General features: G+C 54.4%; 1 protein-coding gene across 1 annotated transcript in view; it reads right to left on the minus strand.

The window, feature by feature from the left end:
- LOC309603296 (putative ubiquitin carboxyl-terminal hydrolase 17-like protein 23) overlaps positions 1-18,776 on the minus strand; it is a gene marked incomplete at both ends in the record, with an annotated part of 34,863 nt that extends 16,087 nt beyond the window's left edge. Inside the window, 3 exons of the mRNA XM_082338178.1 lie at positions 15,973-16,038; positions 17,875-17,922; positions 18,597-18,776. Coding sequence (XP_082194304.1) covers positions 15,973-16,038; positions 17,875-17,922; positions 18,597-18,776 — 294 coding nt within the window. The remainder of the gene's footprint in view (positions 1-15,972; positions 16,039-17,874; positions 17,923-18,596) is intronic.
- Between the last annotated feature and the right edge of the window lie 202 nt (positions 18,777-18,978).

Here is an 18,978-nt window from a genome sequence, read left to right on the forward strand (position 1 = left end):
TAAAACTGGGGTTTTGGAGGCTCAAAATGAGGCTTTGGACATGAAACAACTGAGGCTTTGTGGCGTAAATGAGGAGTTTGGACCCTCAAATGAGGCTTTGGGCCCACCAAATGAGTATTTGGGCTGTCAAAATGAGGCTTTGGGCTGTCCAAATTGCAGACTGGATCCTACAAATGAGGCTATGGTTCCTGAAAGCGAGGCTTTGGTCCCTGAAAAGGAGGCTTTAGAAGCTAAAACTGAGGGTTTGGGCCCAAAAATGAGCCTTTGGACCCTATAAATAAGGGTTTGGACTCTAAGAATGAGGCTTTGGACCTCCAAAATCGGAACTGGGGACTTAAAAATGACACTGTGGGCCCTTGAAATGAGTCCTTGAATCTTAAAAGTGGGGCTTGGAGATTGTAAATGAGAGTTTAGATCCTGAAAATGAGGGCTTGGACCATCAAAAGGAGGCTTTCAAGCCTAGAATCAAAGCTTTGTACTCTAAAAATGAAGCTTTGAGCCGTAAAACAGGCAGTTGGCCCTAAAAACGAGGGTTTGGAAACTCAAGATGCAACTTGGGCCCTCAAAACAGCTGGCGGCGTCCTAAAACTGAGCCTTTGGAGCCTGAAATTGAGGCTTTGGAAAGTCAAAATGAGGCTTTGGTATCTTAAAAGGGGACTTTGCAAACTGAAAGGGAGCCTTTGGATCATAAAAATGTGGCTTTGAAACCTAAAAGGAGACTTCAGAGCCTAAAATGAGCCTTTGATCCCTGAAAGTGAGGCTTTGGGCCATAGAAATGAGGCTTTGGATTCTAAGGTGAAAATTGAACCTTAAAAATGAGGCTTTGGGCTTTCAAATAAGCATTTGGACCATAAAAGGAGTGGTTGGATCCTGAAAAGGAGGCTTTGGGCCCTGAAAAGGAGGCTTTTGGCTCTGTAATCAGTTTTGGACCTTAAAACTGTCCCTGCTCATGAAGTTCAGGGCAGTTTATAGTGATGTGCGGAAACAGACTCCACAACCCGTAAGGTTGTAAAGTAGGTATGTTTATTCAGCGCTGGGCAGCACGGGGGGTCATCCCGCCAAAGTCATGCGTGCACACGTGGTGGCTTGTCGTGGATTTATACAAGAAAGTGTTACATATACATAAGGTTTCCCAATACGCCTATACATATGCATTACCTGTCCCCGCTTCATATTAAAATTAGCCCGCAGAGGTCATTTCCATAAACCCCTCCCAACTGCGCTTGCGCGATGCCTCCTGATGGTGGCCGCAGGGGGTCGTGGGGATGAAGGCTGATGACTCTTCTTCGTCACTGCTAGTAACCCCTTGTTCTTGCGCAGACTCAGTTGCTCCTTGACTCTTGTCCAAACTGCAGGGTCGGTTTCGGCTGGTTTTTAGGACAAGTTTCTGTTCTTATCAAGGAACTGTCCTTCGCTGAGAGATTGCAAGACTCCTTACTTCAATAGTTTTTTGTATAATATTTACAACTTTTATAGTTACACGCTAAAGCCCCTTTTCACCAAAGGCTCCCTTTCAGTTTGCAAAGTCCTCTTTTTGGATTCCAAAGCCTCATTTTGACTTTCCAAAGCCTCAGTTTCAGGCTCCAAAGGCTCAGTTTTAGGATGCCCCAAGCCTGTCAGTGCTTAAGAGGCATTTGGACAATGCCCTTAATAACTTGCTCTAACTTGGTCAGCGCTGAACTGGACAGGCAGTCAGACTAGATGATCATTGTAGGTCCCCTCAAACTAAACTATTCTGGTCTGCTCTGGTTTATGCTATGCTATGCTATGCTATGGGTACATTTAATCAAAAAAGGTGGCAGTTGTGTGACAAGCCATGGGCCTACAGCTCTTCCTGGCAGTGCACACATGGGCCGCAGCACCTCAGCTGGGGCACCAGGCTGGAGGACAGCCTTCTCACGGGAAACCTGAGCAGTTCCTGCTGGGCTGGGCTGGGCTGCATGGACAGTGTGGTCTTCACGCCTGTGCTGTGCTGCACAGGTCCCTGGGCCGCAGGACAACCTCAGCAGCTCATTGCCACCGAGGAGCCTGCAGCCAGCTCCCACTCTCCACTGGCCATTAGGCCACCTGCCTGGCTTTGCCTGCCCCTAACAGCCCAGCAACAAGTTCTCATGGGAACGTTGTTTCTGTTGGACTGCACAAAGGATAAAGAACGTTGTTTCCTGGCACCTCGTGTAGCCCTGGCACCTCATGGAGCTCCGTGGGCCTGGATTTGAACATGAAAGTGAGCAGATTCCCTGAATGCTGTAAGGCAACGTGGGGCTGAACATGAGGCAACGGCCAATATCTCCACGTCAGTGGAGATCTCGTAAACACAGCAGAAGGAGAAGAGAGAGACGGAGTTCTCCCAAAGGCACATGACTCGAATCATTCAGATGAATAACTCCATAAACTGCCCTGAACTTCATGAGCAGGGACAGTTTTAAGGTCCAAAACTGATTACAGAGCCAAAAGCCTCCTTTTCAGGGCCCAAAGCCTCCTTTTCAGGATCCAACCACTCCTTTTATGGTCCAAATGCTCATTTGAAAGCCCAAAGCCTCATTTTTAAGGTTCCAATTTTCACCTTAGAATCCAAAGCCTCATTTCTATGGCCCAAAGCCTCACTTTTAGGGATCAAAGGCTCATTTTAGGCTCTGAAGTCTCCTTTCAGGTTTCAAAGCCACATTTTTATGATCCGAAGGCTCCCTTTCAGTTTGCAAAGTCCCCTTTTAAGATACCAAAGCCTCATTTTGACTTTCCAAAGCCTCAATTTCAGGCTCCAAAGGCTCAGTTTTAGGACGCCGCCAGCTGTTTTGAGGGCCCAAGTTGCATCTTGAGTTTCCAAACCCTCGTTTTTAGGGCCAACTGCCTGTTTTACGGCTCAAAGCTTCATTTTTAGAGTACAAAGCTTTGATTCTAGGCTTGAAAGCCTCCTTTTGATGGTCCAAGCCCTCATTTTCAGGATCTAAACTCTCATTTACAATCTCCAAGCCCCACTTTTAAGATTCAAGGACTCATTTCAAGGGCCCACAGTGTCATTTTTAAGTCCCCAGTTCCGATTTTGGAGGTCCAAAGCCTCATTCTTAGAGTCCAAACCCTTATTTATAGGGTCCAAAGGCTCATTTTTGGGCCCAAACCCTCAGTTTTAGCTTCTAAAGCCTCCTTTTCAGGGACCAAAGCCTCGCTTTCAGGAACCATAGCCTCATTTGTAGGATCCAGTCTGCAATTTGGACAGCCCAAAGCCTCATTTTGACAGCCCAAATACTCATTTGGTGGGCCCAAAGCCTCATTTGAGGGTCCAAACTCCTCATTTACGCCACAAAGCCTCAGTTGTTTCATGTCCAAAGCCTCATTTTGAGCCTCCAAAACCCCAGTTTTAAGGTGAAAAGCTTAGGTTTTGGTACCAAAGCATCATTTTAGGGCACAAAGCCTCATTTCAGGGTTCAAAACCTCCATTTCATTTCCCAAGCCCCATTTTGAAGGCCCAAATCCTCCTTTGGAGGGTCCAAACTCTCATTTATAGGCTCCAAAGCCCCCTTTGACAGCTCAAAGCCTTCACTGGGGTGCCCAAAGCCCTATATTCAGGATCAAAGCTTCAGTTCTTGGGGCCACAGAGGAACATAACGTGTTCCCCTCGTTTGCAGGGTCCCAAGTGTCATTTGTAGCATCTGGCCCGTTCTTTTTACTGCCCAAAGAGTCCCTTTGAGGGCCAAAATCCTCATTTTTTTGTTCCAAACCTGTCTTTTATTACCCATAGCCTTTTTTGGGGGCCCACAGTTGCCTTTTTAGGATTTACACCATCACTTTTAGGGCAGCAAGCCTCTTTTCAGGGTCCAAAGCTACATTTAGAGGGTCCAAGGCCTCATTTTTACTTTCTAAACTCTTAGTTTTGCTCCCAGAGCGTCATTTTAGACTTCAAAGTTTCATGTTAGTGGCCCAAAGGCTCCATTGTAGTTTGCGTAGTCTCCTTTATAGACTTCAAAGCTTCATTTTGACTTTCGAGAGCCTCACTTTCAGGCTCCAAGGTGGCATTTTTAGGATCCAGCCAGTCGTTTTGAGGGCCCAAGCCACATGCTGAGTGTCCAAACCCCTCTTTTAGGGCTCACAGCTTCATTTTTAGGGCCCAAAGCTTCATTTTTGGAGTACAAAGCTTTGATTCTAAGATTGAAAGCCTCCTTTTTAAGGTCCAAACCCTCATTTTCAGGGTCCACACCCTCATTTGCAATATTTCCAAGCCTCACCTTCAAGGTTCAAGGACACATTTAAAGGGCGCAGAGCATCATTTTTAAGACACCAATTCTGACCTTGAAGGTCCAAAGCCTCATTTCTAGAGTCCAAAGCCTGATTTAAAGGGTCCAAACCTGTCTTTTATTAACAACACCCTTTTTTCAGGACACACACTGGTGAGGGCTGGCGGGGGTCGGATCCTTGGTGCTCCGTGGCAGGTGGGCTGGATTTCCAGGCACAGGCGGTGGCTGCTGGCATCGGGTCCGGCTCTCAGGGGTTCTGGGGCATGCGGGACAGCTGTCTGGGCGCGTGGGGCGGCTGCTGGTGTCAGGCCGGGCTCACGAAGCTGCGGAGAGGCGCCTGTGAAGAGAGGAGGCTGCTGAGGCCCCGCTGCAGCTGCGGTGCCACGTGGGTGCCAGGGTGCGGGGCAGCGCTGGGCGCCCTGTGGGGTTTGGGCACCTGGCTGCACGTGGCAGCTGTGGGCACGGAGAGCTTTGTGCAGAAAACGGGGCGCCCCGCACCCCTCGGCTGGGGCTCTGCTCGCCTGCCCATGGCTCGTCTCTTCTCGGCCCTGACCATCCTGACCTGCCTGCTCTGCATGTGCCGGGAAGGAGACCTGACCCCGGCAGGCCGAGGGGACCAAAGCCGGGCACGGCACTGCAGGGCCAGCAGAGCCTCCTGGTCGCCTTTCTCAGCGTGCCTGGCAGGGACCAGCGCTCACCTCCATGCCCGTCCCTGACCAGGCAAGGGGACAGCCTCGCCTCACTGCTCGCTGAGGTGCTCTCCATCCTCTCTTCACAAGACCTATCCAAAGGGATACGTACCCTGCACAGACAAAAGCCCTGCCTGTGCTGAGAACGCGCACGCTGGCAGTGTTGGGCTGCAGGTGGGACAGACTGACTCTTTCTCCAAAGCAAGGCACAGAGCTGGGAAGGTTCGGCACCACGGTCTGCGTTGCTGGGACACCTTGGCTGCGGTGAACATCTGGGATTTACGTCATCACCTAACAGAGTGATTTCTGCTGCGGGGTTCACTGGTAGGGAGATGTCACTATTGCAGTTCTCACTTTTCATGGCAACGTCATCCCTTGTTGTTTTTACTTTCTGACCTTGCTCTGCCTACGTCTCTCGCTGGGTCGGCTCTTGTCAAGGCAGGGTCACTTGTAACCAACACTTGCCACAGTAAGAAGGGCTTTCAGAAAAGAATGCCCATGAATGGAGAGGCCACTTAAAGCATCTTACAGCAGAAACCTCAGTCGAGTCTAGCCAATAAGTAACTCGGCACTCCAGAATACTCTAAATGCTTCATGACCAACAGCAGCCATCTCATACAGAAGTTTGGCAAAAAAACCTCCCAACAACTCACTGTTTCCTCTTCCTCCACAGACAGATCACACCACACAATGCCATCCCAAACAGCACGGAGCCCAAGACTGCCACGGCGCCTTCTATGCAGTATTTCTGGAAATCATTGAGATCCACAGCATTTGAGTTTCTCCTGCCATCCACACCTGGAGGAACAATTCTGCACGTTAGTGTGTCCTGCGCACGACTGGCAATCTCACAGGAGGTCTGACATTGCCAGGAAATGGTCTCTCTCACTTTGTTAGCATCTCCGAAGGAGTGACCATCCTGGGGCTGCAGCATTTCAGTAGAAACAAAGGAAACTCCCAAAGCCATTGCAAACCAATGCACTCTGGAGCCTCTCTTTCTGCATCCCTGCATCAGGGAGTGCCACCCCCAGCTCTCCCTCCCCAGCCCAGCACCCACACCCCGAGGGGACGGAGTCAGGCCCTCTCATGAGACACCTCAACATTGCTCTCCCCCTTTGCCTTTCCTCCACCATGCGCACCACTTGCATGCCTCCAGTTTTCAGGACTTCTCTCCCACTTATGGCCCCCTGCAAGACTGCCCAGAACATGGAGTCTTTTGAAAAAATTCATATATTCTGCTGTGGTGGCTTTCCCCGGGGCTGGGCAGCACTGCCAAGAAGCAAAGGAAGGTAAAGCCTCAGCATGGCTCAGGCACAGGGCGTGCAGAAGGACGGTGCAGGTGGCCTCTAAGCCTGTGCCTGATCTGCCAGCGAATCCCTTTGCACCTCAGCTCACAGCAGGGATCCCCCTCTGTTGGGCCTCGGGCCTCTAGGGATGCACGGCAAGCTCTGGGATGCAGGTACTGAGGGAGGCACATTCGATCAAGAGTCACATTTCCCATCATCTACTGAATGTGGTTCAGGTGGCCTCGTTCCCAAAATGGCAGAGTTCTGAAATTCCTGGGAAAGGGGGGCCGTGGGAGGCGGGCACTTGACCACATCCACAGAGGGTTACCGGTGTCTCTCTGGCACACTGCTGGCAAGAACCTCCACACCCCCGAGACGACAGCCATCCTCAGAGAGCCGCTCCTGGCTCCCTTCAGAACACTTGCTCTGTACTAATAGTTCGGCTGCTGACACCATGTGCAGTAGCCAGCACCAGGGGAAGAGCCTGCAGACACCCAGGGATTTTGAGATATGACACTGGATGACCGAGGGACAGCAATTACCTGGCACGCCGCTTGGTTGGATTGCCCCCATTTTTCCGTCAGAGACTGGCACTGAGGGACTGCCTCCTTCCTCAAGCGCCTCCTTCTCCACGGTCTCACCGTCCATCTCTTTAGAAAGAAAGTGGGTCAGTTTAAGTAGAAGTAACCGTTCCTCCTCAGGAACACGGTACCTTCAGGAGGCAAAATACATTAATCACACTCAGAAACAAAGCCTGGGTGTTTGGGGGTGCACCTCATCACTGGTCCAAACAATGTGTCATTCACGGAAAAAAATTAAGCACGGGACACTTTCCAGTTTACCAGTAGACAGCAAAACCTGACCTGCTGAGAGACTGGGAGATTGCAGGTCATCTTCCTGTTCACATTGCACTCGGTTCATTTTGGGCAAACTGCAAGATGACGGTAAATTACTTCCCTCAGAGAGGACAGGAGGATGCTGCAGCCAACTCAGGTGGGGAAAGAGCCCTTTGGAGAAGCACGTCCCATCATGCCAACTCCATCACACACTAAGGGTAACAGCCCCACACAGTGGAATGAACCCCAAGCTCTTGCAACCATGTTCTGGGCACTTTCACAAGTGGCAGTGAAGAGCCCGCAGTCCCCCAAAACAAGAGGAAAGCCACAACCAAGGTATCTAAAGCACAACTGCACACAGACAGCTAAACCACCCGAGACTGAATTCACAGCCTTTCATTTTAGCTGCCTTCAGGTTCAGTGTCCAGCCTCAAGCTGGGTGTCCAGCTTTCACCTGTCCCTGACCACGAGGTCTCACAGAGTCCTCAAACATCAAGGAGAACAACGGGGCTGGACCAGGCGGTGAAGTCGGGGCTGCTCCGACCCTGGCCAGGGCATGCCTGCAGCCCCGGCAAAGTCTGCCGCTCTCAGCGACCCCAAGCTGCCTGCACATCCTCTCTGCCGCCCAAGGGCTCTCTCCCCTCCAGCCACTGGCAGCAAGGTGTGAGCACCACCAGTTCCTGCCAGCTGGATACCAGCGTCTGCCCAGAACAGCTCTGGCCAGCGATGGGATAACTGGGGCAGCAGCTGTGCCTGGGACTCAGCCGGAACCACAACTGGCAGCAGAGACTCTGCACCATCTCTGCAGCTCACCAGCACCTGCGAGGTGTGCAATCGCGCGTCAGTGCAGCGAGGCTCTCCTCGAGCCCTTTCTGCTTGGGCTGCCTATGGCTTGTCCATACAGCTGTCTAAAACCTCAGCTTCCCAAGCCTTCTGGTTAAGAGTGCTATCCACCCACCATGTGCCGCTTTCTCCAGTTGTCCCAGGATTTCCTTTAGGACTTCCGATGACTGCTGGGAAGATTGCCCCAGTCTGGCTTTATACTTTGCTCTTTGAGGACCTTAACAGAAAGGATCCAGTTAAATTTCTCACTACTAAAATACTGAAAAGGAGTGCTTAGTCTGTGAAGTCAGCCAAGACTGACTACTCACCCCTGGGATGCCAGCTGAGCTCCAGCGCAGGATCCAGCTGAGGAGCTGGAGCCACATCTGCAACCAAACACCCGTGACACATTTCCATCATACACTGTGATATACACCATCATAACTGAACAGCAGAACATACACGGGGATCACGGAATGTCACGGCACACACAGCGCAGGTCTATATTCTCACACCCGCACGCATTTGGGCTTGGAGCTGGCAGCTCGCAAAGGCAGTAAAAAGCCATGACGTACCCATGCGATCTCCCTGCGCGTCCGCCCTGGGACCCAGCCGGGAAGCTGGATATCCATCGCCTCCCGCCACGTCTGGAAACAAACAGAACAGAGCAGCTCCCGTGAAATATTTCCGTATACTTCCTCAGAGCTGAATGGCAGGGAATGCAGTTCAAGCGCGGGATTGCTCCATGGCACTCCTCTCTCCCTTCCACTCCAGAGCATCGTGCAGACAGTTCCTGGGTGCCTGGAGCATGCTGATCCAAAACAACCCGTGCATGGAGCTGTCGGGAGAAAGGACTCCCTGGAGCTCCCACCAGCTCTAAACTCAACCCCAACAAGCCCGCTGGCTTTGCAGCAGGCACTGGAAGCAGCGCAGGCTGGCAGAGACTGGCAAAGACAGCTTCCCAAGGCAGAGTGCCCCAGGGGACATCACTCAGCCTGACCCTTTCCCTCTCTGCTCTTCTGCATGTCTGAGCATTGGCCAAGAAATTATTAAGTAAAAATTCATAGGAACAGACTATGAAACCCTAAATGCTCATGCAATCAAGTGCCATACCTGTGGGGTCGCCCTGAGGCTCCCAGACAAGATCAGGCTGAGACGTCTGGTGGCCGTCGCCTACAGGCACAGCTGTAATCAAGCACATTTCCATTAGATGTTGTGAGCTACTTCTTTCCCAGTGACCTGCAGTGACTGGAGGGGAGTCAGGGAATGACGTGGCATCCAGATGTGGGTGGGGGGAGATTTCCAAAGCTGCAGAGGGGCCCGGGTGACCTGTTGGCTGGCACCTGGCAGCTCTCAAAGTACCGTTTCCAGGCCACGTGCAACTCCCCTCAAGGACCGGATGGACAAACATACGGCCCCTCGGGGATTTCTTACGGGGAGATCTCTGCTGTGCACAAAAGAAGCCCACATGAAAGCACTGGAGGAAAAAAATGATCATTCGCACATCTTATGGAGAAGAGCCCGCTGGGCAGCGAGAGGCTGCACAAGTGCTGCCCCGTCTGTTCCCCCGGGCTGTGGGCTGGGGCTGTGTGTCGGGGACCTGTGTTTGCCCAAGGAGAGCACTGCAGGGCTAGAGCAGGAATGCTCCCGTCTTCCTGAGCGGACACCTCCTGAGGACAGACGTCCCCGAGGCTGAAAGCTGGGACCCAGCTGGGGAGCGGCAGAGCCACGGCCCCAGGCACAGCTGTGAGCAGCCTGGGAGAGAAGTGCTCCTGTGGTCTGTTGCCCCTGCAACCATCACGAGAGCTGGCCCTGCGACGCCCTGCTCGGGCAGCCTTCCCCCGGCCTGCACGGCAGGGCCAGAGCTCTACGGCAGGGCCAGGCACCACTCCTGGCACCACCGTTCATCTGCAAAAGCCCCCTGCAGCGGCCGCGGCCCCTGTGCCTCCCTGCAGGGCATCTGCCTCCCGCTGGCCCGAGGAGCTGGCCACAGCTCACCCGTCTCAGCCGAGCCCCGCTGCTCTCCCAGCCCTGCCCCACTACAGCCCTGGCCCTGCTGTCACCCCGAGGTGCGGTGGGCTCCGCTCCACGCTGCCCAGGGCTGGGTGCCGTCCCTTGCCCGCCTGCCTACCTAATCCCCGCACTCGCCACGGAGCAGCCCGTGCATCCCGGGCTTGCAGGGCCACCAGGAGGAGGAGAAGAAGGAGGCGTGTGGGGGCCACAGCCCCCCATGCCTGCACCATGCTGCTGCTGCTGCTGCTGCTGCTGCTGCTGGCACTGCCAGAGCGATGCCCGCGGCACAGCAGAGCACATCACGGTGACGCACAGCGGGGGTCTGTGACCTCACAGCCCGGCCTCCCCACTGCAGCCATGCCCCCGTGGTTTCACCCCTCCCCCTGGAACGCCCCGCCCCCACATCTCACCTCGGGAGGGCGGGGCTCCCGCAGGGGAGGGAGAAGGAGACTGCCCAGCTGGAACTGAATCTGGCTGCTGCTGTCAAAGACGATAAAAAATGTTCCTGGAAATGCATTAGCAACAGAAGGAGGGCTAGGGAGAATCTCCATCCTTTATTAGAGGCAGGGGGAAACAGGGACAAGGGACGAGGAAAAGGCTGAGGTACTTAATGCCGCCTTTGCCTCAGCCCGAGGCTCCTCAGTCCGAGGAGCTGATTGTTTTGTACTGCACTGACACAGGGCAAAAAAGAAAGGCTGTTTGTCTTGTCTGCACGAACGGCTGGAGAACTGTTACTCACTTGGGCCAGCTGTGAGCTTGGTGTTTGCCCTGGCACATCCAGAGATGGGATACACTGCAGGCACCTACTGCCCATTCCTGGTCACGGAGGGCTCCAGACAGCAATGAGGACCTGGAGAGCAGCTGTCTCCCACGGCGGGATTTGCCCCTTTCCATGTGTAATCCGGGGCTTTGGTTTTGGTGGGAGCGCAATGAATGAACCTAGGAAGAAAGGCATATGAAAGGTCACTGGCAGGCAGCTGCCCATTAAAAGCTCCTGTGTGTCTGGAGCAGTTTGAATTGCAGCCTCATCAAATTGCCTTTAAATTATTCCCTGTAAATGACCTTAACAGGAACCGGGAGCTTCTGCCAGCACGGTTCCGGTGAATATTGGCCGGGGCAGGGAGGGGGAAGGGAGGATGGGATGGGGGAACAACCCTTCCGGAAAACACCACCACCAACCACACAGACCCTTGGTCCTGAGATGCAGCGCCGGGCCGAGGGGCAGCCCAGGCGGGAGAGCGACCCTGCGCTCAGCAGGACCAGGCCGCTCTCTCCTCTGCCGCCATCAGCAGTGCTGGCAGGGTGAGCCCTCCCCTGCGCGGCCTCTGCCTCGGCTGCAGCCGGCAGCCAGGGAGGCTGGGAAAAGGGAAATGGGTTTGTGCTGCTCTCCCCAGGGCTGTCCTCAGCCAGGGCTGCACTGGTGGGAACTGGTTTCGGCTGCTGAGCGGGGCCCCCCGCCTGCCCCCGGCCCCTCTCTGCCCCCATTCTCCTCAGGCCGCTGGGCCTCTGGCCCCTCCGGCCCCGCCCCAGGCCACCTGGCACTGACAGGCCAACACCGGCTCTGCTGATTGGCTCAGCTGTGGCCAATGGCGCGGCTCTGGCTGAGTGGGCGGGAGCAGCCCGGGCCTCTCCTCCCAGAGCCGCCTGCGCCCCCTCAGGGGCGAGCGGGGCCTGAGCGGGGCCAGGCTGATGCGGTTTGGGGCCAAGGGAAAAGGGAGCAGGAGAGCAGCACCAAACCCCACCCCAAACGGCTTCCCCCAGCCCCACCCTTCCCAGGCTCAGCCTCACTCCTCCTTCCCGGCTCCTCGGCCCCCTCTCCCCTCCCAGCGCTGCAGGGGGACAGGGAATGGGGCTGCGGGCAGCCCACAGCGCCTCGGCTCTGCCGCCCCTTCCTCCTCACGCCATTCCCCTGCTCCTGCCTGGGCCCCACAGGCCGCAGCTCCAGCCAGAGAACCTGCTGCTGCCTGGGCTCCTCTCCCGGGGCCGCAGGTCCTGGCAGGAGCCTGCTCCGCCCTGGGCTCCTCTCCACGGCTGCAGCTTGCTGGTGGAGCTGTCGATGGCCGCCTGAGGGTGACAGCGTTGGTGGCTGGGTCCTCTTCCAGGCGTCCATTTCCCAGAATCAGCGGCTGCTTGAGGCTGGCCGGGAGGTCAGCTGGAGGACAAAGTCACCTGGTCCAACCCCCCTGCTCAAGCAGGGCCTCCTGCAGACGCTTGTCCATGACCATGTCCAGAGGGCTGTGGAACATCTCCAGGGATGGAGACTCCACAGTCTCCCTGGGCAGCCTGTGCCGCTGCTCGTCACCCGCACAGCACCCTTTGCACGTCCCCTTTCTGGTCTGGGCATGAGGGCCCTGTCAGCCCATCTCTGCAGCCTGCCCAGGTCCCTCGGGACGGCAGCACGACCCCCTGGCCTAAGCGCCACTGCTGCCAGTCTGGTGTCATCGGCCAGCTTGCTGAGGGTGCACTCTCCCCATCGTCCAGAACATTAATTAAGGAAGATGATAAACAGGATCAGACCCAGTCTTGATCCCTGGGAGACACCCCTGCTTACTGGCCTCGCACTAGGCTTGGTGCCACTGAGCAGCACCCTCAGGGCCCGGCCGTCCAGCCTGTTTCAGTCCCACTCGCTGTCGTCTCAGCCAGCCCATTTCTGTTTGAGTGACTTGATCTCCATATTTGACAAGAAGAGATTGCAAGATGGGCACATGCAAGCACACAGCTTTCAAAATCCCAAGACATAAACCTCCCACACTGGGCATTTCCTCCAATTGCCCCAAAACCTACAGAGAAGAAAACACCCCATCAATTACATATGCAAGGCCAACGAGTGGTTTTAATTCTGGCTTTGGCTTTTCTGACTGTTGGTACCAAGTGAGTGTTGTTTTTGCAAGGCGATCCCAAGAGCTGACCAGGGCTTAAAGCTCTTCCTCGCGGGACCGGTGGGCAGGCGGGCTCGCCAGCAGAGCTGTCCGAGTCTCTGGAAGGTCTCTCTGAGCTCTTCCTGGCCAGAGGCAGCACTGGGAGGGGGGACAGGGTGGGCTGCTGGTGCCCTTTGTGCAGCTTGGTCCCTGCTGGGGGCAGTTTTGGTGCTTCCTCGTTTTCTCTTCCTCCTTTTTCTTCTCCTGCACCTCTCTGGCACAGCAGCAGAAAGATGCTGTGCTCCTTCTTCAGCCATGGTCACAATCTGTCCTCGTCACCACCGCAGCGCCCTGAGTCTTTGTCTGGCGTGCGTCTCTGGGGCGCTGAAACCTGCCTCCTCCTCCTCCTCCCTGCTGAGGGGTCATGGTCTGTGGTGCCCACAAACTGGCTGCAGACATCATAGCCCCGCTGCGGGGATCTGCTCCGCTTTCTCTGCCTCAGCAGGGTTTGCTCCTGAGCAGCCCTGAGTGCAGGAGCCCACTTGGAGCTGACATTGGAGGGCCCTGGAGCTGTGTCATCCCTTGGGGCTCGGTCACATCGTGGAGGACTTGTTCTCTACCTCATCCTCCCCCTTGCTGGGCAGTGGTAGTCCGTGATCTCCACAAACCGGCTGCGGAGATCATAGCCCCGCTGTGGGGATCTGCTCCGCTCTCTCTGACTCAGCAGGGTGTGCTCCCAAGCAGCCCTGGGTGCGGGAGCCCACTTGGAGCTGACATTGGAGGGCCCTGGAGCTGTGTCATCCCTTGGAGCTCGGACACAACATGGAGGACTTGTTCTCACCCTCTTCCTCCCCCTTGCTGGGCGGTGGTAGTCCGTGATCTCCACAAACCGGCTGCGGAGATCATAGCCCCGCTGTGGGGATCTGCTCCGCTCTCTCTGACTCAGCTGCTCCTGAGCAGCCCTGGGTGCGGGAGCCCACTTGGAGCTGGCGTTGGAGGGCCCTGGAGCTGTGTCATCCCTCGGGGCTCGGTCACGATGTGGAGGACTTGTTCTCACCCTCTTCCTTCCCCTTCCTGAGCAGGGGTAGTCCGTGATCTCCACAAACCGGCTGCGGAGATCATAGCCCCGCTGTGGGGATCTGCTCCGCTCTCTCTGCAGTGGCAGGGTTTGCTCCCGAGCAGCACTGGGTGCAGGAGCTGACTGGGAGCTGCCGTTGGAGGGCCCTGCAGCTGCATCATCTCTGGGAGCGTGATCATGCCTTGGAGGATCAGTTCTCCTCCTCCTCCTCCCTGCTGAGTGGTCATAGTCCGTGGTGTCCACGCACCAGCTGCGGAGATCTTTTCCCCACTGTGGGGATCTGCTCCGCGCCCTCTCCTTGGCACCACTCTTCTGGCAGTGGGAACAAGGGCTGAATCCATGCTCCTCTTTGCTGATGTCTTCTCGCATGGTGTGCAGCACACGCTCACATGGTTGAGAGCAGAGCGGGCATGCAGCTTTTCTTCTGGACCCCAGCCTTACACAGCCACAGAAGAAGCAATGCAGGGAGGAGCCAACGTAGGAGGCGATGCTGAGCCTGCCTGGCCAGATGAAGCCCGGCCAGCCTGCAGATGCACCTGCCCAGGTGAGCTGGCTCTTGCTGGCTGTTGCAGAGGAGCTGCTGTCCTCTGCAGAGTCCTCCATGCCCAGCGCCACGTCCTGCAAAGAGAGCTGTGAAAAGGTCCTGCCCTTTCCTCCTGAAAGGACCAGAAGAGTGAGGAAAGCCCAGAAGCTGTGGGAGGGGACAGCTAAGGGCCTCCAAAGGGCTCTCCTGGAGGGCTGCAAAGGCCAAAGGGCCAAAGGCAGACAAGTGGGATGGATGGATCTAGGTGGGATGCTTTGAGAGGGAGCAGCGTTGGGTCTGTGAAGAAAGCTGCAGTGTGGGAGGGAAAAGAGAGCAATGCCAAGAGCCCAGAAAGAAATCCACTGTCCACCTGCTGCCCTGACCCACCTCCCCACAGTTACCTTAGTCCGACGAGGCAGACCCTGTGGTCCCACAGAGCACGCCTGTTTGCTGTCGGCCCCCCGTTGACTGAGGAAGGGATGGGCATATGATGGTGCTGGTGAGGAAGAAGCCCTTTCTCCAGTTTTCAAATCAGAGCACCTGGAAACAAAGAGTGATCTCCATTTAGGTCTGTTCTTGCAGCCTCCCCTGGGGTTCAGTCATTTTCTTGGAGCAGTTTCTACGACAGAGAGAAGACGTAACCGAGACTAGAAATGAGAAATTCGATTGGGGTCTTCCCACCAGGTCTACACCTGTCAGAGCAAGTCCTCGTCTTTATACCCCCTGCAGCCTCCATTTCACAGAGTCACAGAATCACAGAATGGTTTGGGTTGGAAGGGACCTTAAAGATCATCTAGTTCCAAGTCCCCTGCCATGGGCAGGGATACCTTCCACTCGATCAGGCTGCTCAATGTCCCATCCAAGCTGGCCTTGAACGCTTCCAGGGAGGGGGCATCCACAGCTTCTCTGGGCAACCTCTTCCAGTGTCTCACCACCCTCACCGTACAAAAATTTCTCCCTAATACCTAATTTACATCTTCCCTCGTTCAGTTTAAAACCATTACCCCTTGTCCTATCACTACACTCCCTGATAAAGAGTCCCTCCCCATCTTTCCTGCAGGCCCCCTTGAAGTACTCTTCTCTACATTAGCCAGCTTCAGAGAGCAGACAAGGAGCAGTTTACAGCAGGGCAGGAGCCGAAAGCCCAGCAAGGAAAGGTAAGGACGGAGGTGGGGTAGTTCAGACTTGACAGCACTGAATGATGCAGGTAGGAACTGTCTCCTAGGACCGAAAGAGAAACACTCAGGAGGATGAGAAGAAAAAGAGCAAAGCCAGGAGAAGGAAACGTATTTGGAACCCATTTGAATACTGGTTATTACCTGACATAGAACAGTAGATAGGCTTGCTGCCTGAGAACTGTGTTGATGTCAGAGCCATCCACAGACGCATCGTTCATCTTGTACCACAGTCCATCGCTGGCCTGCAAAGAAAGGCATCGATAGCTGGAGATGAACTGCCTGGTTTCTCAGGGATAACCCAGGCAGAAAACTAGAGAACCAAGAGGATGCCAAAAGAAACCCAACGCAGCCGGGAAGGAGACCTTCTCCCCCAGAACCTTGGCTGCCAGTAACCCTGCTGTGAAAGTTTGTCTTCCCCAGCACACATTTTTCCCCCGGTAGGAAGGAAGTTGCTCTTGACCTTGGCGTAGCAGAAATAGTGTCCTGCATGACAGCTGTCACCACTATGTACCAGGACAGCATATAAGGTGTAGAGGAGCGGTTCTCCTGCTGTCTGGGATGTGTATGGCCGAAGATCCAAGTACTCAGGATACTCCACCACCTACGGAGAGACCAAGAGGGCTCAGAAATGATCCTGAGATAGTACATGGAATAGCCTGCAACATGTAATGGTTTGGGTGGCAGGAAACTGTTCTTGGCCAAAGCAGCTCTGTCGGAGCAGAGTCCATGCTTGTCTTCCCACGGGCACTCTCGTCTCCCCAGAAGGGAATACGAAAAACCCAACATGAACGGCTTGTGAAAGAGCATACTGCTTTGAGAAATCTCCCGCTCCAGAAAGAGAAAGTTGCACTCCAATTGCGTACGCACCTTGCTGATCTTCCTGCCGGTGAAATGTTCAAACCTTTTCAGACACACGGTGAGAACCTTGGGCACGCGATGGATTGTAAACCTCTTGGATGCGGCAACCATCTTGTCACACCTTGAAACCAAGCACAGGGCCAGATGCTGAAGGGCAGCCTTTTTCCCCGCCAGAAGGCAAGACAAGCTTTCCTGTCTCACACATCCTGACACTGTTTTAAGGCTATTCAGAACCATAAGTACCAGATTAAACAACAGCTGCGACCCATTATTGTGCATTAAACCTCCTTGAAAAGATGACTTATGCACGATGACATGCAGCACCTTCATGAAGGATCTAGCATCAATATGGCGTTAGTAATCATCTTACTTGCTACAGTTAAAGCAGTTTTCACCATCCAGCTGCTCGGGTTTGACAAAGTCCTCCAGAGCTGCGGTGACAGATGAGGCTGCCTGGAGGAGGGAGAAAGGGGAGCACTGAGCTCGGGGAAACGCCCTTGCCCAAACACTTAGCTAAGAGCTGCCAAGAAGGCCCGGGTAGCTGAGGCTGAGGAGACCCACTGTGAACCCACAAGCAGTGTCCAGAAGGAGGCAGAAAGAGGGTATTATGGTGACCATTTCCCTCATTTCCCAGGAATGCCCAGGGCTATCAAGAGTGACCTCTCTGTGGCACCACTCAGTTCAGCTACCGATGGGGTGCAGGCTCATCGTAATGAAAACAACACAACCCATCCGCCTGGGAGGCAGACGGGTGTTGAGGGAGGGCAAAGGGAAGAAGGATGGGAGTCCCTCAAGGGTGCAGGGAGGATAATGCGTGCTTGTCCAGCTTAAAGCCAGCACCTAGAGGGAGACCACCGCCATGGCCTCCCCAGAAGGACACAGTCCATTCCACTTCCCACCCACCACCAAGCTCTCTTCTCTTGGGTTTGCAGTATTTGTTTTTACGCCACCTGCGTTTATTCTGGAAAGCTACAGGGGCCTTGGGATGTCTTGAATCCCAGTTACAAACCCTCTTACATTTATATCCAAAGGAACATCCAGGAAGGCCTCGTAGGAATCAGAAACCGCTTTGCAGCTCAAGCACGTGACTGCAAGGCAAATCAAAATGCTCAGCGATAGGGGAAGTCGACTGACTGTGCCGGTTTACGGCCTCCATACCTGCTACGCCAGTCACACGATGAGCTGCTTATCACAGGCAGAGAGAAGGACACAGACAATTCCAAGGAGAGCAATAGTCATGGAAAAGTACCTCTGGATCTCAGCATGCCCCCAAATATTTGGTGGACGATGGTAGTTGCTTGAGAAGAGACATCCAAGCTGTTAATAAAGGGTAAGGCAGGGAGCTCAGAAGTAGGGCAGAGAATTTTCTCCTCCAAGAGTTTTGCTTTGTCTGAAAAGCCCGTCTGTAGGGTTTCCTTGATGGGAGTACACCAAGGAGTCCAAAGGCCTCAGGAGCATTGAAAAGGGAATTTGCTTGTGCTTACTCGCTGCTTCCACTCAGACAAGCTCTCTGCATGGCATCGACAGTGCAGCGTAAGAACTCGTGGGCGTCTTCCTGCCTGCCATGCTGGAAATGTTCTCCTATTCCTAAGAAAGAAGAAGTTAGTAGTTGTCCCCCACAGGAAGGGAAGAAATCCTGTAAAAGCACCTGGAATGACTCACGTGGGAGGACATTGACTACAGTCCAAGGCTGGATGGCACTGGCTGAGGAATGCAGGACCTTGTTAACGTGCGCTTCCATTATGCACATCATGCAGAAGCCTTGCTGGCGACCTGAAGAGGAAGGGAGGAAAGCAAGCTTCTCAGGTTAGCAAGATATCCAGAGCGGTGGGAAACCTAATGGAGATCTTGAAGTTACAAGGACAGCCCCCACTCCTCTTCTCCCAAGGTGCCAATGGCCCACCGAGCCTGGGACATTGTCGTGCATAGAAAACTTTCTTCAGAGGGATGCTGAACTGACAAAAGTTTTCTGTGCAAGAAGCAAAGAGAGTTTAACTTGCAGGCATAGGGACCGAGAGCGGGGCCTCGAAAGAGGTGCCTTTCTGAAGACGAACACATCGAGATAGGACAAGGGGCTTCTAGGCTTGAGTGTTCAAAGCACACCAACTCGGGGGATTGACAGAGGAGGGCTGCTTTTGTCCTCAGTCAAATTCCAGGTGCTGGGAATCCTTGGGAAGAGCCCACCAGATTTGCAAGGAGCTGTTCATAAAAGTACTGACACGAGCGGCTGTGCTCACGAGACAGCAGGTAGTTGGCGAGAGGGGGTGTGTACGTCAGGCACTGCAGGACGGAGTTGAGGTAGCACGTATTGCCCAGGTTGTGGAGTCCTGCTCCAGCTCTCTGTCTTCGCTGCCAGGCCATGCAAAGCTTCTCCGGGGGAAAGAGGATCCTCTGTGGCAGAGCCATTCCCTCGGCAATGGCTGCAGGGAAATGACATTTGAAAAGAGAGGAGATGATGTGGTTGCATGAAAGCATCTTTTAAAAGTCGAGTTCTGTACAGGAGCCCCCAGGACAAGCAGCTCTAACCTCCGATACAGAACCACTGGGGGAAGCCTAACACTGCCATTGACAATGAGTGGTCAAGAAACAGTTTTGGAAAAGAGTCTGT

This window comes from Platalea leucorodia (assembly GCF_965183815.1).
Source record: "Platalea leucorodia genome assembly, contig: HAP1_HAP1_SCAFFOLD_46, whole genome shotgun sequence".
Classification (NCBI taxonomy): Eukaryota; Metazoa; Chordata; class Aves; order Pelecaniformes; family Threskiornithidae; genus Platalea; species Platalea leucorodia.